A 27,339-nucleotide genomic window follows, 5' to 3' on the forward strand; every position below is an offset into this window, starting at 1 on the left:
AGCTAGTACAATACAAAAAGCTTTCAGGCTGAAAGGCATGTCGAAACTGGTCTAGCATCATGTGAAAGAACTACTGAAAACCGTAGCAACGTATGCTTTTCTAATCACTCAACAGCACTGTCGAAACCTGTGCTATTCTATGTTTTTTTTTTCTCATCACATCACAAAATAAAGGAGCCATGTGAACTAGATAATTCATAATTCATGAATTAGGGTCACAAGGTCACACAATAACACACAAGTATCTGGTTAAAAAACAACAAAAAAAACTGTTATTGAATTGAAGATACCTAGGGTAGACAATGGTATTAAAACTGTCTTAATACATTCAAATATTCTATTATAATTATGGACTGAAGAAATTCAAGACATGTTTTGTGGAGCTTGTGCTTTCCACAACACAAGGGACACATCAAAAATAAGGATATAAATAGTCTTTCAGTTCAAAATAAAATGTAAAAAGTAGCACTTGTTAGAAAAATACAAATGATCATTGGCATATAAATGTATTTATTTCTTCCCATTCGCTGTGTAAATTTGACAACATTAGAACTGGATTCTTTAATTGTACAACACAATTACTATTTGCTAGCATAGCAACAAAATGAAACATATATATATTTATATATATTTATATAAAGGGGAAAATACGCTGTAAAAACCTTGGCACGAATGAATCAATAATGCCACCATGTTGTAAAACGAGGTAAATCTGACTTGTGCTGCGAAGCATCTCTCGGTGATTATTAATATCACGTAAACATATACATGCATTTTTTTAAGAATTCTTAAACAGGTGACAGCGTTAAAATAGAAAAGACCAAAAAGCACGAATTAAAACAATTTGAAGTTCGAAAGTGGAGATAAGTGCAATACATTCCAGCTGTGCGTTTTACTGCCGCATTACAATGCAAGGTCGAGGTTGGAGCTGTTCCATAGTAAAAGTGCTGAACTGCAGTTCATGTGTTCTGCAAAACACGCTCCTCGATTAAGAAATATAATGGTCGAGGAGTTTATAAATAAATAAAAAACACTTGATTTAGGTTTATGCACTTGCTGCACACACCTCAAGCTGCACGCAAGGTTCATTGCGGAAGGTCCAGTATTAAAATTCTATCCCCTATTTCACGAAAAGGGGAACCTCCGTCACCTCAGTGGACCTTTACACTCATGCGGGTCGCTTGATTCAGTTGCCACGACGTTCACTTGAGCTTTGGAGTTGTATTCTGTAGTAGCCTAAGCAACTGTTTTAGTAAGCTTGAATCTTCCAAGACGGTAAGATTTGACATCACGCACAACGAGCGCTCATTATCACAATTGTCGCTTAAATGGCCTCGGGTAAAGTAAACGGCCACGCGTTAACTACTTGTGGCTTCAGCTCCATCTTTTCTTTCTGTTTAAGATGCACCCGGCCGTGCCGTTTCCTTTCGTCGCTCCTGGCAAAGCGTTTGCCGCACACATCACAAGAAAAGGGTTTCTCACCGGTGTGAGTGCGGGTGTGTGTGGTGAGATGGTCGCTTCTGCTGAAGCTCCGCAAACAGATGCGGCACTGGAAAGGTTTGTGTCCCGTGTGGATGCGGATGTGCCTGTTGAGCTCATCCGAGCGAGAGAAGCGCCGGTCGCAGGTCTCCATCGGACACGTGAAGGGTTTCTCCTTGGCCGGCCCGGTAGAAGAGGCAGGGCTCTTTCTTACGCGATTAGGCTTCTGAGCCCGTGTGTAAGTTTGACTGAAGGACTCGGGCAATAAAGATGAATACAGAACCGAGTCTATTGTGGAAGTCGAGTAGGTTGTGTCGCAACTGGACTGGAGTTCAATGTTTGGATAAATGGACGGTTTTAATAGACTGGTGGGTGGGATATCCATAACTGGGGTGGAGTAGTTAAACATGGGAGCGTTGAAGCCCTGTGTGCAAGAATCTCCAAAGCACTGCTCCTGTTTTAAAGTGCTCTCCACTTTGAATTCAGTCTCTGGGTTTGAGCAAATGGGAGAATAAGAGTCTAAAAGTTCTTTCACGTCCACCTGTTGATCAGCTTGAAAACTATTCGACATGGAGAATGCCTCTGACTGGAAGCCAGCATCCAAGTATGACTTATTGAAGGTCCCCCACTCGTAACAACTGCTCTCGAATTCATTTTTGATGACCACCGGGAATGTCGCGCTCTCGGACAGCGGCTCTGCGTCTTGCGCAGAGGAGCGAAAGTTTAGATGCGATGCAGCGGAGTCTTGGGCCTGCGTGGCGGTCTGGGAGTCCGGGTAACTGTGGCTTGTCTGTCCCGGGGAATACAGCGGCGGGGTGGTGCACGTGGAGGCCTGCGTTTGGACCCCCTCGTCGCCAAAACTGCTACGGCTTGCGTTCATCGTACCGTCAGCACACTGTTGCGCATCCGACACTGGGGTTGTTGAGATGCCAACGATTTCGGTGATCATGTTAAGCAGTGTTTCCGTGCTGCAAGGTGTTCCTTGAGATGTTTCCACATAGAAGCTGCCCGAGTAAGCTAAGGAGGTTGCGTAGCTTTCTTTCGGCCCCTGACAAGAGTTATACTGATCTGTACTCGTGGGCTCCGTTTTGGGGGTAATAGGCGCACCTGATATGGAGAGAAAAAAAGCAGACATGCGTCAGTGCCTTCAGTGAAATGTGCAATCAGTTATAGTTTCGTGAGTGCCTTGAATTAACTTGCACTATATACAGGATTATATTCATGCAGCAGTACTGAAATCTGGTCTATAATTAACCAGAAACTGCCAGAAACTCACCGTGTGCAAAATGGGCAGGTGCTGTCCTTCCAGAATCCATGAAAACATCCTGGCTGTCTTTGGAGCCGTGAGTTTCCATCCCTATCGCAGAACTGTTACAGTTCTCAAACTGCGAGTAGAAAGAATCTTGAGAGTTCAAATCCATGTTGTTAAGCATCTTTCCGTAAATGGCTTTCCAATGGCTGTCAGTCCGAACAGGTTATTGATGAGGGGCTATTGCAAACACAAGAAAGAGCAAAAAACGGATCCGATAGTTAAGTCCGTGAAGGCGTTCGTCCAAAAAAGAAATGTAAATACTTTGGAATTCCCCCTTTTTGAGATCTGCGTCAAAGTAATAATGCTCTCCAGCTATCTGTAGTGTAGATCTGTTGATTCTCACACCAACGGCTTCCCTTCGCTCGGCTTTTATACACTCCGTTTCACCGATCAGCCCTCCTCCCCATTCATTGTCTCCAGTGAGAGGATTCCCCGCTGCGTGTCATCTTCGTGACCATATATGGACAGAGGATATGACGGGCTTCCCCAAAAAAGGAGAGTTACGGTTCTGACGCTTCAACAAGTCTTTCGTTAAGTGTAAGGGAACGAGGGAGAGCCATGGCTTCAGCTATGCATGTTTCTTTGCTAATTCAAAATTAAGCCCTATATGCATTAGATTGCGTTTTTAAATAGCCAACATCTGCACGCGTTCATGACGAAAATAAACGCAAAAGTGTTTAAGTCATAGAATATACAAGTGTCATTTTCAGTCTGTCAAACAAAGCTCAAAAATCGACATCGAATTTCAGTCAATTTCCTTTGATTTCGTTTTATAACGTCTTATAAAACGTATTTCCTACTAGACATTTCACAAACTGTACAAACTTTCAAGCATAACGAAAAATTAACTTCAGCAATTAACTGACTGTTAATGTATATATCATTCAGTTTGTCATGCAAATGAATTATGATGTAAAAAGGCATGCGGTGATACAATATGTAGCATAACGCGTGGAAAGAAACACTCATTCATATACCCGCTTTTATAAGCAAAATAGTTGGCCTATCACCTTATTAACTAGCTAATGCTTTGCCATTCATTTGACCAATCTGTCAGCACCGCAGTTCCAAAATTCCAGTTTTCCATAACTCGAGTAGGATATATTGTATATCTGCTCGTAGACTAGGTATAATTTGATACAGAAAAGGCCTACACTTGCTGGATGGATCATAATAAAATGAACAGAAATGAAAACTAATTATAGTGTACAAAATGAAGTAATATGGCCCCGAGTCGAAGGTAAATATTTACCCCAAACAAGTATAGGTTGTGGAGACGCTCTGGCATCCGTCGCGCAGAGCTGGCGGTAAGAAAAGTGCACTGCTGTCCAGCACCATGGAGAGCGCCACTTGAAATAGCAGGCTACTCCATTCTACAATTATAGTTCACGGCCTGCAGTCTGTGTATGAAGCCATAGTGGTGCCATTCTTGCTATGGGTTTAATATAACAGTAGAACGGTAAACGGTTTCTTTTTCACCTTGCCTATTTTTTCCCCCTCAAGAGTTAAACAAAATGTAAAAGAAATGCATACAAATATACTTACAAATTCCTATTCTGTGATTAACATGGTTTCAATTTCTGAATGAAAAGTCATGTAGATGTTTTAGGTAACAGTCAAAAATGTCTAGGCTGTTTAAGGGTAGAAAATTGTAAATAAAGTCTTACAAAAAATATAGAAATGTAAGTTGGCCTAATAATTTATTTCTTAAAATTGTCACATAAAAAAAAAAAGATATATAGTAGTATAATTATAGCATACAATACACACTACTGTTCACACAACACCAAATATACACACTACTTTGCAAAAGTCTTAGGCACACCCCCAATGTATATATGTATATATGTATATGTGTATGTGTATGTGTATGTGTATGTATATGTATATGTATATGTATATGTATATGTATGTGTATATGTATATGTATATGTATGTGTATATGTATGTATATGTATGTGTATATGTATGTATATGTATGTGTATATGTATGTATATGTATGTGTATATGTATGTATATATGTATGTATATGTATGTGTATATGTATGTATATGTATGTGTATATGTATGTATATGTATGTGTATATGTATGTATGTATGTGTGTATGTATGTATATATATATATAGATATATATATATAGATATATATATATAGATATAGATATATAGATATATATATATAGATATATATATATAGATATATATATATATAGATATAGATATATATATATATATATATATATATATAGATATATATATATATATATATATAGATATATATATATAGATATATATATATATATATATATATCCAGAAACAATCACTCCATCAACCACACCAGCAACTACCTCAATACAGCTAACAAACAACATAAACACAAGAAATATTGTGGGAACGACGTTAAAATGTACACCAAAGGAAACTGCAACATCAGTGGGTAAAAAAAAAAAAAAAAAAAAGTACACAACAACTGTAATGGATGGATCAAATGCTCCAGAAGTAACAGGAACTGCCATTTCATCTGCAAATCTGCCAGCCACATCAGGAACAGAGTTTGTTTTGAAAGCTTAAAAACTACAATTGCAGTAGGTACAAGTGCTGAAAGAACATTGAGAACTGCAGCACCAGATTCCACTTCAACTTTATGGTCTACAGCGGAACAACAAGGGCAGCAACAACAACTATAAACAGGTTTGAATATGTTACGACTATGCACTTCTGAGCAAAAGTTTGGGGTTGGTAAGATTTTTAAAATGTTTTTGAAAGAAGTCTCTGAAAGAAGTCTCAATGGCTGCATTTAGTTGATCAAAAATACAAAAAAAAAACCCAAAACAATATTATGAAATATTACAATTTAAAATATTTTATTTTATTTTAATGATGTAAAATGTAATTTATTTATGTGATGCAAAGATGAATTTTCAGCATCATTACTCCAGTCTTCAGTGATACATGATCCTTCAGAAATCATAATATGCTGATTTGATACTTATCAATGTTGGAAACAGTTGTGCTACTTTATAGATATGGAACCTGTGATTCTTTTTTCAGGATTCATTGATGAATAAAAAGTTAAATAAAATGGCATGTATTCAAAATAGAAATCTTCTCTAACAATATAAATCTTCACTTTTTATCAATTTAACACATCCTTGTTCTTTCAAAAAAAAAAAAAAAAAAAAAAAATGACTGACCCCAAACTTTTGAAGGATCACAGGTTATAAAAAAAAAATACTAAGCAGCACAACTGTTTCCAACACTGATAATAAATCAGCATATTAGAATGATTTCTGAAGGATCATGTGACACTGAAGACTGGAATAATGTCTGATGAAAATTCAGCTTTGCGTCACAGAAATAAATTACATTTTAAACTATATTAAAATAGAAAAGCATTATTTTAAATTGTAACTTTAAAAGGTGCAAGAAAAGTGTCATCTGCTTTCATTCTTAGAGTTATTAAAACGTTTGGACATCCTAATTTATCATCAACCCATGTACTGTTGTCATATCCAAAGGTGTTGAATCAGGCTAATTTCTAGGATTTTGCCTCTTCATGCAAGAAATTAAAGCAATATTGAAAGTTAATGAAAAATATAGTTTTTCTAAGAAGGCATTTAAACAAAAATGTAGCCTAGATTTTAGAATAATAATAAAAAAAAAATCCAATTTATGTTTTGAAGCTTCTTAGCCAAATTCTTTTTTACCTGGATTACAGTTGCACACGCAGGGAACTCCTACAATGGTGGCTGTACTCTCTACAGCTACAATTCCCTGTTGCAAAAATCCAGTTTAACCTAGAAGCTGTGTTGCTGAATGTGGAAGGTTGACCAACCACTATGTTCAAAAAACAGCTTGCACTGCTGGTTCAAGATGGTCTGCCAGCTTGAAGCCGCTAATGACCAGCTAAACCCCTGTGCAAAACACCAGTGAAGGAACCACAGAAGGGGTACGGTGATGTCCACTTGTCCTGTAGCAGGTAGGCGGAAACTTTATGCGAGGTTCAGGTGCCTTCAAAATCACTAGAGAACTCTAGTTAGCCCCATCCAGCAGTGATTGCCACTCTTGTACACTATTACTTTGCACAGGCCACTGGAGCACCAATGAAAGAAAAAAAAAATAAGATATGAGGAAGAATATCTTGAGCAGTGGGCTGCAAAAAGCGAGGCACTCATTATAGCACAAGCCTACTCAAGTATCCTTAGCTCAACCAAATCTATTTATTTATGGCTTTTTTTTTTGTATTTATCAGCATGTGCATTAAGTATTGGCAGTTGCAGTATTTTTCATTTATTTTGGAACAGGCCTGAGTAAATAGATTGGCATGTAGATGTAACCCATTTAGGAGTACAATAGGTTTCCATAAACACATATGCACGATGACAAAGAAGCATCTGCATGCATGATGGAACTGGGTTTGGTGGTGCACGAAATATCCCTCTTATTATGATGATACAAAATCATACTTAACAACGAGTTTGACATTTTCTGGAGGTAACTGTTCGCATCACGCTACTTTCCCCTATTCGAGGCCCTAATATACCCCTCTCCAGTGGTCTCTCCCAGTTGACCTAAACCTATTAAAAAGCTCTTCTCTTAAAGAGTTCACAACACTGAGACGCTGTTGTGATAACTGCCGAGTAGCGCTCACCTCTCGCCTCTGCAAAATGCCACGGAGCTCAGTAATGGATTTATGTAATTCCTGCACTTACCAAGATTATTACACCAAAGAAATGCAATGAAGGTAAAAGTGTAATGAGACCATCGATGTGTCGGTATTTTCAGATCGGATGATCTGAGCTGGCACTGCAACATCTACATATATCTCGAGTCCATTCAGTCATTGATTTGAGAGCTTTAAACAATCGAATTGCAAAATAGATGATGTCTATAGATCATATTGGTTGGTCAAAACAAGCTCCTGACAGTGCAAAGCATGTGAAAATAAAATGAATGCTGCATCTCTACTAAGTCTTCACTCATTTTCTTTTCTGCTTGTGATCCATCTGTTCATAGCAGCATTTTTGTAGAACGCTCAACAACACCATTAACAAATGGTATAATCGTATCCACACATAATTTGACAAATTCCCAAGGCAATGATTGAGCTGAGGGAAGAAGCAGCACTGCAAAAAAGAAAGTTTATTGCATCTATAAAAAGAAATAAGAAGGATTCATCTAAAATATTAAGATAAGATAACGGTTTTACCAATTGTAAAAAGATCTAGCTTATGGGCTTGCCATGCATGAAGTACGTATTGAAAAGAGGGGCTTTGGAGTACTTTCAAAAACATCTGGTATAGGGTTTCAAGAGGCAGAGGAATCATACGCCCTCCACATCACATTTCTGCAGTATATGTCCCATATTACAAACCCCCAACGGCACCGGATGAAGGCTCATCTTCCTCAAACCATAGCAACAATGAGAGACCGAAAAAAGGGATTGGGAGCGCCAACATCAGAGATTCCACGACCGGAAACACGACTCAATGCAAGCTTGCATCACTCTGCCAAATCATTTTTGCTTTCTTTTTCCCTTTTCACTCGCAATCCCATGCATGACTTCGCTTTAGCGCCTGAACCCCTTTCAGAAAGCATGGCTCTTTTCAACCAGAGACTTATCGCTCTCCTCCGTCTACGGAGTGTGGGAGTGGGGTTAGGGAAGCCCGATTGCACAACCAAAACCCCACTCAGCGAGCTGCAGGTTTCCCTTGCAGTTCCAGAAATACACCCTTGTGCTCGCCCACCCTTGTCCCCGGACATCCATCCTCGCCTTTCAGGCTGGGAGGGGCCGGAGCTTCAGCTTTCTTCCTGATCGTGACTGCGGAGGGTTCCAGCAGTTCCCCGCCCGCTCTGACTGACTCCCCCACATTCCCAGCAACCTCTTCTCTACTCTGAGCCGCAGCTCCAGAAGCACACCAGCAGGCCAATCTGGCTCTCCTCCAGCTACCTAGAGTTATCTAATCACAATAAATGAGGATAAATTAGCGTAGCACCACAGCGACAGGGCTCACTTCATGTTACGCAGCAGGGTGCTAAATGTTTTAGCACCCTTGCTTGTTTTGGGGATGAGGCCCATTACTTTTTCCTCAACTCCCAAGCTGCAACCTAAACCATTTGGAGAAATCAACAAACTCCTCATGCACTCGCGTGGCAGTTCTCTCCCTACTGTGTAATTCGAGCAGTTAGCACAGCGTATTTCTTCAACAGGCAGGCTTCATAACGACTGACCCCCATCAAGGTGATTCAATAAAAGCCTATAAAAGAATTCATCACCTTTTCTGAGGGACAACTACAGACTGAAAAGGGATGAGTCTATTCAAACAGATTGCACTGCTGCTGCTATGAGGAAACAAAATAAGAATGTGGCGTCTCTCTCTCTCCCTTTCCTCGCTAACATAAGTAACTATGGTAACAGGCGCACTGCATGGCACTGCTTCCACAAGCTCTCCAGAAATAAAACTGTTGGGCTAAGAGCGAGCAGGTAAAGACAAAAGATCCCGGGTGCCACTATTTATAGAGGCAGGCTTACATAATCTCCACACAGACCAGCGCTGGCTGAGGGAGGTTGGGTTTTGGGGTGAGTGGCACCGGGGCCCCGGCCCTAGAATCGAGTGCGCGAGAGTGGTGTCTGGAGGTTACACTGTCGATTATGAGCAAGCTCCAAAGGCTACAGGAGGGGGAGGAAGTAGGAAAGAAAGAATCTGTACAGAGAGGGGGAAAAGATGATGGCGGATTGCATTTGATGGTTGCATTGCTAAAGGGTGAAAGCTTTACGTGCGCTTGTTGATCAGCAACTCAAGCTCCCATGGGATGCATATCAGCCTGTGGTGGTGGGAGATGTTCGCCATTGAACGTCACTGTGTCAGCGATTACATCACCAACCCGACTCACTGAGGTAACAAGTGCTTATGACAGATGGAAAGAACGCTGTCAGGGATAACAAACACAAGAATTTACCCACTGGCACTGTGAGCCACACTCAGCTGAAGGCCTGAGAAGACAATGTCACAATCTGTTAGGCTAATGATAGTGGAAGGATTGAAAGACAGTATAAATCTAAAGAGGTTTAACTGACAAGTCTTCTATAGTTGATAGCTTGTTTAAAGGCAGAACTGTCAGACCTGGCGTCACAAAATAAATTCTTTTGACGCACAGAGCATGACTAAATGGCTCCCCCTAGCAGTCATGTGCCATTATTACACTCTCCACACTGTAATATTGATTCTTTTGAGCTTGACTGAACGAGGTGTGAATGAGCTCCGTTCTTATCCGTCAGTTGATATAATCAGCAAATGAAACCTTCACGCTTCATAAAACTGTAAGCTTTGAGAATTTAATGCAATAATTGTCCCATTACGGGACAAAAGAAAGTGTGACTCACGTAAATATGCCCCAACTACTCTAACCAATGGATGCAAATAGAGGCTCATCTCAGGATCTCATCAATGCGCAAATGGAGGAACTCTGACTCATCTATTTATGCCTGTGCGTTAGATCTCGCTAATGCTGTTTTGGCTATTATCCCATTGTACCGTGGGTCTGAGGAGAGGGAGGGGGATTGCGCATTGAATGTTTTAGTCACACTGAGCAACCAAAAACTATGAGATGCATTTCAAATGGCAACACATGCTATGATGCCCAAGGGGAATGCGAATATAGAGGAAGATGTGTGTTTGTTTCCTCTCTGATCATTCGTCAGAATGCTGACGTTGCCACATGGTTCTGAAAAGTTGAAGTAAAAAATAAAAAACACTAAATACAGCATGACTCATCAACAGGCTTAAGTCTCCCAAACACTGTTGACGCAACCGAGACTGTGTAAACAGAGAGATGTCAACACTTTTAAACTTTTATCATTAACAATACACTTAAACAACGATCCATCTACAAGCTTGCCTACCTCTTGGATGCCCTGAAATAGTATTGCTTCATTGTAAACCTACATACTGAATGCCAATAATATATTATAAGGTAGACTTCTAAATAGGCTAAGTAACAGCAATTGAATATAGGCTACTAATATACTGTATATATTTGTATTAAATTATGTTGATACCTACAGGTACTGCAGCTGAATGAAAGCAGGAAGCCTGTTCTGGTTCAAAACCTAGGGCTGCTCGATTATGGAAAAAATCATAATCACGATTATTTTGTTCAGTATTGAAATCACGATTATGTAACACGATTATTTCACATGACTTTGGGAATGTGTTGCATTTATTAAAAAGACACGGTAACACTTTACAATAATGTTAATTAGTTAACATTAGTTAATGTATTAACTAACATGAACTAACAATGAGAAATACATTTGTTACAGTATTTATTCATCTTTTTAATGTTAGTTAATAAAAATACAGCTGTTCATTGTTTGTTGTTAGTTCACAGTGCATTAATTAATGTTAACAAACAACCTTTCATCTTAATAACGTATTAGTAAATGGTGAAATGAATATTAAGATTAATAAATGCTGTAGAAGTATTGTTCATTATTAGTTAATGTTAACTAGTCTAAGGTAGTTAACTAATGCTAATTAATGAACCTTATTGTAAAGTGTTACCAAAGACACCTTTCAACAATTCTTAAAAAAAAATCGAAATTTGAACATTTATTGTACTTTTTGAACTATTAAAATAAATAATATAACAGATAATAGGCTACTTCAATGAGTATTTTAATAATTCCCGCGTCTACCACATATGATGCGGGAAATTCCCCCGCAAACATTGACTCACTTTAGCCTGTAGATTGTATGAGTATGCTAAATGAATCCACAGATTATAAAATCAAATCAATCATTTTAAAACTTTCTCCAAGACGCAATTTTACAAACCGCGCGAGTGTTCAGCGGTGCCGCGTCTTCTCTCTCTCTGAATGTGTTGGACAAGGCAAGCAAACTACGCTCTCGCGTTCAGGAGTCGGGACATGACGGAATTGTCATCGGGCCAGCATTGCATCGTAACTAAAGTTTATCATTTTCACTTCTTTTAAGTCTTATCAGTTTAAACATTCAAGCTGAGAGAGTTTACGGCTTCGGGAGGGTCGGATGTGCGCGTGCGCGCGTCATTCAGAACACAACACAAAATTAGAGCGTTCTTTCAAAACAGAATATGGCAAAATAATCGTTTTTACTCGATTGTACTATTTTGGTAATCGTTGGGAGCCAAAATCGAAATCGAAATTCAATTAATTGCACAGCCCTATCAAATACTACTAGGAATTAATAACAACCGTTTTAAATTATGCTACATAATTAATATGTGACAGTTTTGTGTGTTTAAACTTCCTCTGTACTAAAAAAAAAAGTGATCATCAAGAACCTGATGTATATTACACTTCTTTATGACATTACATTAGAGACAAATCTTCAGAATTTGTAAAAAAAAAAAAAAAAAAAAAAAAAAAAATGTAGAGTACAACATAATCCTTAAAAAAAAATTTAAAGTACAAGATCAATGAATGTAACATTTTCAGTGGCAACATTAAACTGTCCAGAAAGGAAAACGAGTGATCTATCAGCTGGCCTTAAAACGCTCTCACACTGAAACCGGCTCATCAGCTCATCCTTATTAAGCCCCTTTTAATATGGCACCATTAAGTACTCTGTAAATACAGATTGTATTGACTTTTAGCTTCAGTGTACATGAAGCAATTCAGTGAACCTCACTCTTTATGTAAAGGTGTAAACACTCGTCTTCATTTGGCATGAAATTCTGACTGGACTTCTGGACACACACTTACCTTATGTTCACTAATCTCTATGATTCCATAAAAACTGAGACGATCTACCTGAAACAGAATAAAAATACATGTAGAGACACAGACTACTTGGCAAATTAACAGACTAAAATTGTAAATTTAATTTAATTAATTGTAATTGTAAAGACATACTTTGAATGTTGGCTTGACAGAGCCTCGTTTAAAAGTTCTAAAGAAACAAAAGACTTGAAGTTTAAATGTCTGTAGACCAAACGAACAGAAAGAATGATATATAGATTGCAATTCAGCATATTCCTGTTATTGCAATTCAACTTCCTGTGAGGCATGGCCAGTTCAATTTATATTCCAACACATTAATTACATACAGTACAAGGAAGCAAATCCTGGCTATAATCAGTAAAAAAAAAAAAAAAAAAAAAAAAAAAAAAAATCACACAATGCTTTTAAAGAAACACCATTCAAAAAAATATATGATTTGAATATTAAAGTATAAGATTCAATTAAACCGAAGAAAGATTTTATAAGAAGATTTCAATTTATTCTGTCAAATGAAGCCAAACAGCAATGGACCAAAAAAAAAAGTGCACTGTCTTACGGCTCTTTAAACCTGAGGATATAGCCTAATCACATTAAACCAGACGTAAAATTGAAATATTCAAACAAGGCTCTTAATTATTATATTAAATGACACAATAAAAATAAAAAAAATCCATCAATTATCTAAATTACGTAAAAATGAAATACACTTTGTAGTAGCAAACATATGGCACCAATTGATCATCATGATTTATCTGTTTCTGTTTCTGGCTTGCTACTGATTTTCAATACTCTTCAGCCATTATCAGTACAGTCAGAGCCGACCAGCCAGTAAAGGGGTGGCTACCCTGCCCTCTTCCAGTGCTATCACTGTACTGCTCCCAGATGTATCCTGTTTCCAGATACTGCTTGTAAACATTATTGATAAGGTTAGTCCTGAGCTCTTGGTAGAGGGTAGCTGCCTTCTCTTTGAATGGCCCTTCTATGCTGCCATAGTGATGCAGTGCTCTAACAGCCAGATAGTTGATGTTGATCCAGATCGGTCCTCGCCAGTAGGGGGCGTCGTGTTCCGTGTTCCTCTTCATATAGAGGGGATCTGCACGTGAGAGTGAGCGCAGGCCATAGGGCGTCCAAAGGCGTTCAGGGTCTCGAATGTCTCTCAAAATATGCTCTATTTTTGGCGAGTCTGGTGTCAAAATATGAAGCAAGAATGGAAAAAGGCTAACGTAGCCTAATGCATTCACATACTGCAGCTTAGGGGCTCTGCGAACGGAGCGAACCAACCGTGAGACTGGGAACTGGTGCCGTGGTTGTCCGGGAGGCACAAACACTTTCTCCTGCTGAAGTGAGACCGCCTGGGTGTGATTACCGTAATCACTGAAGGCGTGCAGATTCTCGGACCAGTGCAGTTCGTTTAACAGATCGTTATTGTTGAGGGTACGATGGGTGTTTTCATACACCTGGTGGGGTTCCCCGAGTATTCGTGCCACATTCGCCATGATGCCAGATGCAAGGGTCATCCAGCAGTACAAGTCTACATGCCTCTCATCAGCGGATGGGTGGGAAGCCCGTGGGTAGTCGTCCAGGCCAGAGGTCAGGGTCTTGGGGTTTAAGAAAAGGTTGGTGTCTTTGTCCCTGCCTCGCCAACGGTAGGAGTTGGCAATGGGTCCGGCTTGTGTGGTGTTAAACCACTCAAACCAAATCTGCAGTCTTGGGTACAACCTTCTCAAGAAAGGAAGCATGGTCTGAGAGGACAACGACTCTGGTTGAGCATCCCGCTTCTCCAGCAACTCCTGTAGGGCCAGGAAGAGCGTGGGAGGGTTTGCGTTTTCGTTGTGCTGCACTATAAACTCGGACGGTACTTTGCTGCGTGCTTCATCATCCAAGATTTGTTCACGTGGTATCCAGCCCTCTACGTTGATGAGATCGAGCCAGTGCGCAATGACCCCCTGAGTTAATTGACTGTCCCATTTGTTGAGGAGAAGTTGATGAAATCCTTCGTCCCAAAGAAAGCCCCTAGGAAAGAAAGATCGCGATGGAACCGCCGTAAACAGCGGCCCCTCAGGGTAAAGCACAGGGTGCTCATTATAAACCGACTGTACAACAGACTGTCCAAAGAAATATCCCATGCCCCCAAGCATGTTGCTTAAAGCTGCCTTGGCAAATTCGATCTGCGACAATGTGAATCCTTTTGCTTGGAGACCAAATGTACCCTCAAACTTCTCATCAAAAGCCATCTTTCGCTTCTCCAGCTCGTCCGTAAGCACCGAGCCCACAAGTTGATTCGGTCGTTCACGGAAGCTTCCAGATTCAAACAAAACTTCAATCTGGAAAGGGGTTTGAACGGTCACCTGATGCACCACAAAATCACTCTCCATCTTGGGATCATTCTGTTGATTCTGGTGGTTAGTGACTTTGTAAGAATCCACGGCAAAATAAGATCTTTTTTCACCTTTGGGGGGACTGAAAACAAATTTGTGATTTAGGCTGTTTTTCACTATATCTGTCAGCTTATCAAGGCCAGGGCTCCTGGTTTGCAGGAAATTATATCTGAAAAGAAAAAAAAAAAAAAAAAAAAAGAGTAAAACAATATAGTAACTTGTTGAAATAACATCAGCAAACCTAAAATGTCTTTCATTTTCTTCACACCCCTCCACTCTGTTCATCTGAGCATCATATGCTACTTCTAATCCTTTGTGTTTGAGAAGCAATTGAAGATTTCCTATTTGTTGAAGTGCACTATATTTCAAAACTAAAAATGTTTTCCATGTTTTATAGCTTTGTAAAAAAAAAGAAAAAAAAAAGTGTAATTTATCAGTAAATAGTAAATATTATTAACTTATAATATAATACTATAATACATATTGTTTTAATTTAATATTTAATTCGTTTTTTATTCTGAATAATTATTGATGAAAACCTACATTCCTCTCTATTTCTATTGTTCACATTTATTACTTGTTTATTAAATAAGCTTCTAGTGTATAATCAACGTAAAATACCTGGCATATTTGCCACCAGCACCCTCCCCTGCAGTGGGTTTGCCAAATGTGATCTTGAAGTTGCCAAGCTCCTCAGAAGTTCCTGTCACAGAGCTCAAGCGATTTTTCTCCTCTACATGAGCCTGCAATGAACCTTGAATATCCGTCGCAGCGTAGAACATCAGCGAGATCACAGGAGCTGAGGAAGCAATGCTCTGCCAATCAGAAACAAAGACAGATTTGATGTTATGAATTTAGATAGTGTATTATAATTCGAAAAATTATATAAAAAATATGCATTATATATATATATGCAGAGTTGACATACTGTCTAGCATACTCTACTACAGTATCTGACATTTCCGCTAAAAAATTTCATCCACATATTTTATATTGGTAAGAAAAAGATAGTTTGGCCTTCAATCGGTGACTGATTTAAATACCTAAACCTGTACAAGTATCAAGGTCCCCACAACTTTTTACTTAATACATTTTCAGACATTTCCAATCATTTCTAATTACTGGAAAAATATTTTATAGAGACTACTTCACAGTGGGCACACAACCTACATTTATTAAATCTCCAGCGCAAGCTGGGGGAGAACTGATACTGTGGTGACAGTGTTTATGTGTAGGGGTGCGTACTACCCTCATAAGGAGCAATTTCTTGCCAATAAAATATTTCAGAGGTTAAACATTTAGTAAGTTCCATTACCTTTTTTTATGAATATTTTTTTGTGGATATTTTTAATTTTCATGACTTCCTTGAAAGCCACAATTTAATATTTACCTTGATATTACCAGGTTTTCCATGACTGTGAGAATTGTGACCTTAAAGGGTTAGTTCACCCAAAAATGAAAATTACCCCATGATTTACTCACCCTCAAGTCATCTTAGGGGTATATGACATTCTTCTTTCAGATGAATACAATCAGAGTTATATAAAAAAAAATGCCCTGGCTCTTCCTAGCTTTATAATGGCAGTGAATGGCAGTTTATGTTTTGAAGTCCATCAAAGTGCATCCATCCATCATAAAAGTTCTCCACACAGCTCTGCAGGGATTAATAAAGGCCTTCTGAAGTGAATCGATGTGTTTAAGAAAAATATCCATATTTAGAACTTTATCGACTAAAATAACTAGCTTCCGGCAGACGGCGGTACGCATACTACGCAAGTCAACTTAAGCCACTAGAGTAACCAGTGACGCATGTATGACGTAGGATGTAGGAGCATCATTTAGACGCCTCTCGTAGTTCAAAGAAACAGGGCTGGGCAACAAACTCGAGGTCCTCCGACATTTCTCTTCAAAAATTGTCGTTTTAGACTTTCGTGACTGGTGTTTTGTTTTGCTCTATCATCTGCGCTTCCGCGTTTGTCATTATGTTGTACGTCTAAAGTTTTAAATATGGATATTTTTCTTACACGAACACATAGATTCATTTAAAAAGGCCTTTATTAACCCCCGCAGAGCCGTGTGGATTACTTTTATTATGGATGGATGCGCTTTGATGGACTTAAACTGCCATTGACTGCCATTATAAAGCCTGGAAGAGCCAGGACATTTTTTAATATAACTCCGATTGTATTCGTCTGAAAGAAGAATGTCATATACACCTAGGATGACTTGAGGGTGAGTAAATCATGTGGTAAATTTTATTTTTGGTTGAACTAACCCTTTAATGTATGTTGATTTAAGTTGTTTTATTATAATTCTATATTAATAATTTCACATGTATTTGAAATCAAGCAATATTATTGCAATATTAATGATTATACTAAATAAAAGTGTTCTTCATAAAACCAAGAAGTGCATTTTCCCACAAAGTGGAGGAAAAAAGTACACTTTAATAATCAAAACTCCCCAAACTATGAGCACTGAAAACAATTTATATTTGTATTGTACATTATTCCCATTATATTACAATAAAATATCCTTATATTTAACAATTTTATAATAATAAATCAGATAATGCTGGCTTTCAAACACATAAACTGTAAGAGCATTTCTCTCTACGTACATGTTGTTTTGCAGTAATCCTCCACGTCCAGTCTCCACCATGATCTCCACCCATACGCTTCACAAACTCTGTGGTCAGTGTAAAATCACGGTCATGGATCTCCTGGACTCCAAAAGATACTCCATCATGCATTATCCATCCGTAGCCCTGCAAATGGTCGCCTTGCTCACAAGTGTGCCTAAGATTTCCATCCATATCAGTGAACTGACGCATCCACATTAAGCCTAAATAAATCAATAGAAAATGCAAAGTTGTAATAGCCTAACAACATCAAAAAGACACATAAAAATATAGACAGAAAGCAACTGGTGCATAAAGACAGAGCATAAATTTAAAGCACCCCACCTGTCACAACAGATCTAGGACTTCTTGTTTTCATCCCGAAGTACACCTGAGGCCGGTAGGAGCCCCAGTATCTTTCGGGAGACACAGCAGGACTTGAACTATTAGCATCCAAGACCCGTGGAGAAGGGTGCAAGGTCACGACCCTCCTGGCCAAGGATGAGCGCATATAAAGGGCATAGAAGAACCAGATGAGACTGAAGATACACAAACCGATGGATATATTAATAAACACCTTCCCAATGTCAGTTTTCTTTTTCTTCTCCTTGCGTGGTGGAGCAGGTGCTTTTTCCTCCTTTCTTGGGCTAGGTAACACACCATCACCACTTGCAACCCTCTTCCTCCGCCGACCCATCTTTCTTTTGACCTGACCAAGCCGGTCCGAGGATGACAATCATTCAAACGCACCTGAAAATCACCAAAAGTCAAGAGGTTTTGACTTCAGGTTTAGACTGTTGACACATGCAGTGATGATAAGCATAAGCTCATAAACTATATCGGTCTTATAGTAATGCATTTACGGGAATACATGCCCCTAAAATATGGTTATAATGTTAGACCTGTCTATGACAAGATTCTGCTAATTGAATTGGCTAACTGAAAAAAAGCAATGAGGAAATGAATGAACGAACGAACGAACGAACGAACGAACGAATGAACTAATGAATGAATGAATGAGATTCAGCTCATCAGTGTCTATTTAACGCGTCTGCAATGTTTATTCTCTCTGCACTAAATGTGGACGAAGCAATGAAAAAATCGACTACAGCAAGGCACACACAAATTATACTGATAACGTTACCTTATGTACGTGTCAGTACTCTACTGAACATTGTAATCAGCAGCACGGTCACTTCCGCCTTTCTTTTCGAAGCTGTCAAGCTGACAACAAACATAGATGCATGTTCAAAATAAAAGTCCTCCAGTGATTTACTATTGCTGGCTAAAGACAAAACTGAAAATTCTGTCGTAGTTTACACCTCACGCGTTAGTCGTCAGCATCATTTCGTTCAAATCATATGTGGCTTTCTTTCTTTTTAGTGAACAACATATTCTGAAAAATGTCTCGATGTTTTTGTCCACACATATAAAGTCAAGGGAGACCAATGTTGTTTGGACCTCACTGACATCCAAAATATTAAGTGAGTCTCAATCAGCTCTCTAGCTCCCCAGGTCGTGAATCAGTATATCATGTGCAGAATTTTCCTGCAGTGGTAAGGTAACTATTTCATATAAAAAATAATAATCCCAAGAGAATTTACACAAACTGAGAAAGTCAAAAAGTGTTAGGTTATGCCCCGCTCTCCCCGACCCCTACAACTAATTATGTGTGCAAAGTCTGGAAACATGAACTTATGATCTGATAACTGACCATTTTACATTCCCAAAGACTTAAGAACAACAGATCCTGATGAATTCAAGTAAATTAATGCCCTTCAACCGCATGATGGAAGGGACACACCAGAGCTCTGCCTGTAGTCTCGGGTAAACACCAATTTGAATGCACTAAAATGCTATTTCAGAAGCATTTGAATGATCTTTTATGGTATATACGTGCAAATTTACACAAAACATAATATAAGTTGATCAACTTCTACTATATATTTTTTCCAGCTGGCTCTGACTGGCTCACCTCCCAGACTATTGTTTTCACGGATGCTGCTGATGCAAAGGACAGAGAGTTAAAAAGTACTGTTTTGGCATTGATTGAAAGCACAAAGTCCTGTAGTATGTATTAAAAGTTTATTTTAATATTCTGGTTCAGTCAATAGGCAGACATAGACATTTTGCCAATTAAACAAGCTGAATGCCTGCATCTCAAAATACTATTACCTGACAGCGTCACCTGTCCATGATATTATATGCATGTTGAGTAAAAAAAAATTGTGCTTACAGCAGTAACAACTACAGCAACTTTCTCTCCCTCTATTAATGTCAGTTCTGGGAACCCTAACCCTTTTGCATTGGTTTATGTATTTTCATACATCACTAATTATGTGGTTTTACTTTGCCTTTTGCAGATGATTCATGCATTGATTAATGACATTTTATGAATACTTGTATGATTTAACATATAGCCACAATAATTGTAACTATAGGTTTTTTTGTACAAATGGTAATGGTATTACATATTAGACTGACAAAAGATAAGATCATAAAAACAAGTCTGGACTATGGTGTGATACAACATTTATGTTTTATAACCACCTATACAAATCAACATGACTGGTGTTTTATCAAAATGGGCAATTTTGGATGATTTATAGATGCATCTATTTTTCTGTATATAACTTTATATGGCAATTATATTAAATATACCATATCTAATTTTGCATCATGCAAAAAATAATCTTACATCATTGGTGAAAATAAACATCTCAATGCAACTACTACTGTTACTAATGGAGATAACCTTTCTCAGTAAAAATTTCTCACACTGACATTTGGGTTGATTATTTATTAGAACTTATACTATAACCAGCCTTAACCAATCATAGCTTCTGTCATATTTTGGAATTCAAAGACCATTATTTACAATAAATGGACAACTTTACATTACACAGGAGTTTTAGTGTAGACCAAGTAACCTTTACAAGAATCATTTTTTGGAGAACCAGGTGTTGTTTTCTATGCAATGATCAGAAATCCTTTGCTTGAAGGTGCATGAATTTATTAGTATTAAAGTTGCTGACGTTACATAACAGCTATCAACAGTCTTTTTAAGGTAAAATATATACAATACTCTTTCACATTTCTTCCAATTAATGTAGAGATATTTCAAACATTTTGAAAGGGAAATCTACTGCACACTGCATGCATACATGCATGAAGTCAACATGAAACTGATAGTAGCCCAGTTTACCTCAGAAAGCTGATGTATATTTCTCAGTGAAACAGGATATTCAATGAGAAAACAAAATGTAGGAACTTGATTTTATCCAAAGGGAATTGTTTGGATAATCAAAATGGGCAGTTTCAGAATGTAACCAGGTGGTTAGTGGAAAGCGGTTGAAGGGGATTTGTGATGTTAACTAAGGAAATGTTTTCAGAAAGCGTCCAAAATCGCATACTTTATTTTGAATAAATAATTACTTCACGACCGCTAAAAAAGCATGTTCTATATAGTATGAATGTGTGTAGTATGAATGTAATCCAAATGTATTTGCCAACTTGTCATTATCGCGTGACCTACCAGCGTCAGTTACGTCGCTTCACTGCAATTCATAAATCCTCTGCCATGGCCTCATGGGATAGGGTAAAGTGTCCATTATATGCACATTTCAGAATCTCAGTGGGAGTAGTAGGTCATCCGGGTACATTTTGCCTACATGTGAATTCAGACATACTTCATTGTCACAAACAGTTTTTCGCCTACTATATAGTAGGAAAGTATGCGATTTCGGATGCAGCCAACAAAAATTCATCTATTGTGAGAGAGATACCATATTCTATCCACCTTATTTTTCAGCACCGCAGCCATTTGTAAATTGAATGCATCTGGCTTTCGGTGTCAACCGCTTCCAGGTATTTTAGCTGTACAAAACAGTTTGTTATGCTGCTTGACAATGCAAACTGGTATTTCTTACTATACTGTTTCAATTTATTATGATAATGATAAATACATTGGTCTGTAGTGCAAATTGTTTTTCCTGTATTTGTGTTAATATTCTCGTTATTTCTGGATAGAGGCCAATGAGTCGGATGTCTCAGGAAGAAAATAGCTTACTTCCGCATTGAAAAATAAGGTGGAGGACTTGTTGTGAAGTCTACATTTGTCCAGTAGACACACAGATTCTCTGTTGGTGTTTCACCAGAATGTACTTGTGTGCAAACATCCGCCCACATCGATCGCAACCGAAAGGCTTCTCACGTGTGTGGATCTTCATATGCGTTTTGAGGTTCGACGACTGGTTGAACATTTTTCCACAGAGGTTACAACCATAAGGCTTTTCACCTGTGTGAACAGTCACATGCTTTTTGAGGTTGCTTTGATCTGAGAACTGCTTGCCACAGTGCAGGCATCTGAATGGTTTTTCTCCTCTATGGATGCTGTGGTGTCTTTTGAGACTAGACGCCTGACTGAATCTTTTACCGCAGAGTGTGCAGTTGTGGAGCCTCTCCCTGGTATGAAGTTTTTGATGCAAGAGGAGAGTGCTGGGTTGAGAGAATGCTTTTCCACAATGTTTACACATAAACTTGTCTTTCCTTTGCATATGAGGAGAATTTAACTGTTTGAAAGAAAAGCACGATGTGAAAGGGGGCTGCTCGGATTGAGAAATGCTGTTACCGCCATTGCGTTGTGTTAAATGGCCTTCAATATCAGGCATAGATAAGCCATTAGAGTCTATTGGAGTTGCATAGGAACACATAGGATCTGCACTCCCTCTGTACATCAAGAACTGATTCACAGAAGGTCCTCCGTTGCATTCAGATTCAGTGAAGGATGAATGGTTTGCGGTTACGTCTAATCTTCTGGAAACCCATGAGGCATAGGAAGGGATAGGCTGTGGGTTAGTCTCTGCTTCTCCATCACAACCTCTCTCCATTCCGGTTTCACCTATTATGAAATACAACATGCTTAAATGGAAATTACATAAAAAGTGAGCAAATGTCCCTTAAATACAGGCTCACAACAAGAATGTGATAGATTCATTTGTAAAACAGACACTTCACATCCGGTGATCTATAAAATAACCCATTGAATAAATAAAACAAATTTCTAATTACCATTGAGTAAATGTGCACCTTCACCTCTGTCATACATTTCAGGGTTTTCGTCCTCAAGTAGATCAGGTTGCATTCCATTGAGCTGCTAGAGGAACAAATCATTGACCGAGAATTTTGTCAAATTTAGCAGAAAATTTTGTCGTTTGTATTTTTGACATACTATCGCTATACTGTGAAATCTGAAATTTGATTTGTTGGTAACACTTTACAATAAGGTCCCATTAGATAACCTTAGTTAAAACACTACAACTAACTAACTAACTAAGAGCAATACATTTGTTACAACATTTTCTATTCTTTGTTAATGGTAGTTATTGAAATACAACTGTTCATTGTTAGTTCATGTTTGCTCAGGTCCATTAAATAATATTAACAGATACGATTAATTAGCTTAATTTAATTATTATTATTAAATGTTGAAATTAAGTCTTTCAGAGTATTTTTCATTGTTTGTTCATTAAATGACATAGATATATTATGTCAATAAATGAAACCTTACTGTAAAGTGTTACCAATTTGTCTTTTAATCTGAATATATATACTAAAACATTAAAAAAAGCTTACAATGAAGGTAAAATTTGTATATGTATCTGGAGCAAACACTCATTCAGATCCCTATATCAAGCAAAAAAGCTGTGCTAATTTTTTCCAAAAATCATGATCCTAACCTACATCTCCTTTATCGACTCTGTAGTGTAGTTTCAATGTATCCTATAATTAAACAGTGTGCTTATAAATGGCTGTTGAGATTCTCAGTTGAAACGGACTGGAGGCTTGGACCTGGAAATAGTATTTGTCACGACTTAACAAGCGAGAACAAAAATGATGAAAACAAAAAAAAAATGGAAATGGTCACAGCTGTAGAAAAGCAGTTTTTGTGTCATGAGCCTGATTTGTAAACAAAGACAGGTATATTCAAAAGTTTACCATCTCTCACACTAACCTCTTGATGGCAGTGTTGGACTGTGTCCTGGTCTATGAAGTTTTCTCTATGAACTGCTACAAAGCTTCCTGCACTACTGTACTGGGTGTCATCTAATCAGAAAAGAAAAGAAAAAAAAGTAGAAATAATTCAGGGTACACAAAGATTAATTTCCATTTTAAATCTGAATTTACATTCAAAAGTTTGTTGCATTTTTCTCTTGAAAATCAATATAAAAAAAACAAAAAAAACAATAAACAACAGATAAAATAACACTATTATTAATAGTAACATTTCTTCGCATAATTGACATTTTATAAATCTATTCCACCATACATATGTGTAATAACTCATATGGTTATACACATTATCCCTTAAATAAGTTATAAATAACAAAACTCCACCATACTCACGATTTCCGGCAGTCTGTGTTTCTCTTCCTGACTGTTCACACCTGATATTGTCAGGTCTCTCCTCTTTAATAATGAGAACATCTGGCTCATCATCCCCTACAGACTGATAAAATGCACAAAGCCACCATGATTCTTGACACATTATTAGTGGTCACCTGAGCTCACTGATGGAGACATGCAGTTTCCTACCTCGTGATGGCAGTGCTGGATTGTGTTCTGGTCAATGACGTTTTCTCTGTGGACTGTTACAAAGACGTCTGCACTCTGGCACTGGGCGTCATCTTCAACTGCAAGGTGGATGTACCAGTAATGCAAGCTTTTTCATTTATTGGTGAATTTTATAACATTATTATTCGATTTGGTAATTTCTTCTTGCAATCCTTACAAGCCACATTTTGTCTTCTTGTTGACTTGAATGACATGTCAACTAATCTAATATCCAAGCTATACACTTAACCCATACAATAAGTTACTAAGGACAAAACAATTACACAAATACATGAAAGGCCCTGTACTCACGATTTTCAGTAGTCTCTGTTTCTCTTTCTGACTGTTCACACCTCATGTTGTCAGGTCTCTCCTCTTTAATAATGAAAACATCTGGCTCATCACTCCCTACAGACTGATACAAATGTTGCAATGAATACTGAGAGGAAATGTGTATGGGATAGAAAATCTGAACAGAATTAGTGGTGATACTATCAACTGATATTGGCTAAATATTCTATCTTGATATTTAAAGATATGGGTGGCCAAGGGCTTATTAGTGTTCAAAAATTTGGGGTCAGTAAAATTCAAATTAATACTTTTTTTTAATACTGAGCAAGGATGCATTACACTGACCAAAAGTAACAGTAATGAGATTTATAATATTACAAAAGATAAGTGTATCAGATTATTTCACAAAAATATTTGACTGTTTTCAACTGATAAGCAAATCTGCATATTAGAATGATTTCTGAGGAATCATGTGACTTGTAATTACATTTTAAAATATATTAAAGTAGAAAACATTATTTTAAATTGTAATAATACTTCACAATACTACCGTTTTACTGCATTTTTGGTCAAATAAAATAAGAGACTAATTTCAAACATATTTAAAAACCTTTCCGACTCCAAACTTTTGAACAGAATATATATTTTTTATATAAACAAACAATTTAATTATAGCAAGCAACATACAAACCAAACTGCTGAAAGGAAATGCACACTACAAAATATGTATGCCACATCACTCTTAAAAATGTTAATCATCTAAAAGGGATCAAGTGTAGGTTATTTAAACTTTTTTTTTTTTTACTATTAGTTTTATAGGTAATTTCAGAGAATTGTTGAGATGCTAGCATAGCACAAAATATGAAATCTGTGATAAATGGGAAAATATAAGAATTGTTTGGAAAACTCTTTGAGTGCTTTGAGATAAAGATATTGGACACAGAGAAAGAGTAATGTGCAACTGATTGAATGAACAGTTAACAGAGGTTTGCAGTTAAAGGGTTTGTTCACGCAAAACTGAAAATTGTCCCATAATTTACTCACTTTCTCAAGCCATCCTAAGTGTATATGACTTTCTTCTTTCAGCCTGACGCACAATCTGAGTTAGATAAAAAAATATTCTGGCTCTTCCATGCTTTATAATGGGAGTGAATGGTACTTTACATTTTAAAGCCCAAAAAGCACATCCATCCATCATAAAAGTAATCAATATGGCTCCAGGGTGTTAATAAAGGCATTCATTATATTATATGCAGCCATATTTATAACTTTAGAAACTATAATCAGTGGCTTCCGGTAACGGCCGTACGTGAGTCTAGTTCCGGCGGAAAAGCGACCTCTGACCCGAAATGACATAGGATGTAAAAGTAGAGTAAGCTTAGGTGATAGTAGATATAAAAAATAAATAAAAAGAAGGTACCATCCACTCCCTTTATAAAGCTTGGAAGAGAGGTGAGTCCCATTATAAAACTTGGAAAAGCCCGGATAATTTTATAACTCGGATTGTGTGAAAGTGGCTTGAGGGCGAAGTAAATATGGGTTAATTTTCATTTTTGGGGTGAACTAACGTTAACGTTAACCCTTTAACCGACGATTATCAGACAGTGTACGAGGACAAACAAATAATACAATGTTTTTTGATAAGATTAAGGCAATGAGATACACACTCCATTCATTGTTTATGCAGACCTGGTCAAGTCTTTCGGGCTGAAGACGTGAGTTACCGCGGTGAACTGATCCCTCTTCGTCACTACCAACATTATTACACACCGAAGCGACTTTCACGCTGATTCGCCCTGGAAATAAGCATAGTACCTTCACCGTGAACAATGAAGTTACAATAGTGGCGTTCAAAATAATGGAGTTATCCAAAACCGCTGTCACCATGTTATAATTCCCATTCCAATCACCCTTACCTGACACTTTTTCGTGAACACTAGTTTTGGTCATAGCAGTTGATTCGTTCATCAGTTTATGCGCTCTTCGATAAAATGAATCCCGGATTTCTATCGTTTTCAATTTCTTTTTAAGGAGGTTATTCTCCTTTTTTGTTTGTGATATTTCAAGATGTAATTCGGCATAGCTGTCCTCAACAAGTTTGCAGATTTCTGCCACAGCGGCGTTTGCTAGAACTTCCATAACTGAAGCGATTTGCGTTTGAAACGTTAATATATTTGCCATTGTGTTGAAATCTATTTTTATGAAGCTAATATTAGTGAGCCAGTTCAAATTAGTGTTTGTGTACTGGTCTGGAGCTCTCTTCCTCAAAACGCGAAGCTGGCCATGAGTCGACAACATCCGCTTAGGATTTTTAAAATAAAAGCTCATATCCTACTAAGAAATGTTCGTGTCAGATATGGACTGTATGGGCGGAATATTAAAGATTGAACCGAAAAGATTCTGTCGAAAATTAATATGCGTAGAAAGTATTTGTCAAATTAAACTTAACTGGCTATTGCGAGATATAAGCTTATTTGGTAGAGCGGGGTAAAGTTAGTTTTGTTTTCGAGATTCCCCGGACATTCGCTGAAAAATGGCAATACCTCCTAAACGACTTGGCCAAAAATTATTTAAATCCTATTGCCTCTAAAAAGGCAAGGCTAACAATGTTTCACAGGCTTAATTTTCCGTATTTTCGCTCTATATAATAAGCACTGTCCCTCAAAAGCCGCCGCAATGTGAGTTTCGCCGGGAAAGCTCGCTCTTGACGGAGATGCGAGTAAGGGACCGTGGGGAAAGTGCACTTTTTCTTCGTTTTTGAGGAAAACGCAGAGGGTGTGTTTTTGTAATAGATTTTTGATTCCAGTGCAGTTCGGTAGGGGGCCTCAGTGGGCATTTTTAACAACCTCTCCTTTACCCCTACTGGCTGAAATCGGTATTGC

At 37.9% G+C, this 27,339-nt stretch overlaps 3 protein-coding genes across 3 annotated transcripts; all 3 read right to left on the minus strand.

Moving 5' to 3' along the window:
• Positions 1-1,324: 1,324 nt before the first annotated feature.
• On the minus strand, positions 1,325-2,912 carry LOC308688126 (uncharacterized protein; the record flags this gene model as incomplete). The annotated part of the gene is made up of 2 exons (XM_081361035.1): positions 1,325-2,586; positions 2,756-2,912. The coding sequence occupies 2 exons, from the start codon at positions 2,910-2,912 to the stop codon at positions 1,325-1,327; spliced, it is 1,419 nt and encodes a 472-aa protein (XP_081217161.1).
• A 9,723-nt stretch (positions 2,913-12,635) lies between these two features.
• Positions 12,636-18,844, minus strand: mogs (mannosyl-oligosaccharide glucosidase). The gene is made up of 5 exons (XM_081361036.1): positions 18,699-18,844; positions 17,900-18,304; positions 17,555-17,778; positions 15,556-15,749; positions 12,636-15,103 (listed from the first exon to the last, which is right to left on the minus strand). The coding sequence occupies exons 2-5, from the start codon at positions 18,249-18,251 to the stop codon at positions 13,339-13,341; spliced, it is 2,535 nt and encodes an 844-aa protein (XP_081217162.1). The 5' UTR covers positions 18,252-18,304; positions 18,699-18,844; the 3' UTR covers positions 12,636-13,338.
• A 1,491-nt stretch (positions 18,845-20,335) lies between these two features.
• On the minus strand, positions 20,336-26,736 carry LOC308688149 (uncharacterized protein). Its single transcript, XM_081361069.1, has 8 exons — positions 26,374-26,736; positions 26,147-26,253; positions 24,479-24,581; positions 24,149-24,246; positions 23,960-24,062; positions 23,568-23,659; positions 22,625-22,709; positions 20,336-22,454 (listed from the first exon to the last, which is right to left on the minus strand). The coding sequence occupies exons 1-8, from the start codon at positions 26,636-26,638 to the stop codon at positions 21,664-21,666; spliced, it is 1,644 nt and encodes a 547-aa protein (XP_081217195.1). The 5' UTR covers positions 26,639-26,736; the 3' UTR covers positions 20,336-21,663.
• Between the last annotated feature and the right edge of the window lie 603 nt (positions 26,737-27,339).

This window comes from Scardinius erythrophthalmus (genome assembly GCF_964197995.2).
Source record: "Scardinius erythrophthalmus genome assembly, chromosome: 3".
NCBI classification, from domain to species: Eukaryota; Metazoa; Chordata; class Actinopteri; order Cypriniformes; family Leuciscidae; genus Scardinius; species Scardinius erythrophthalmus.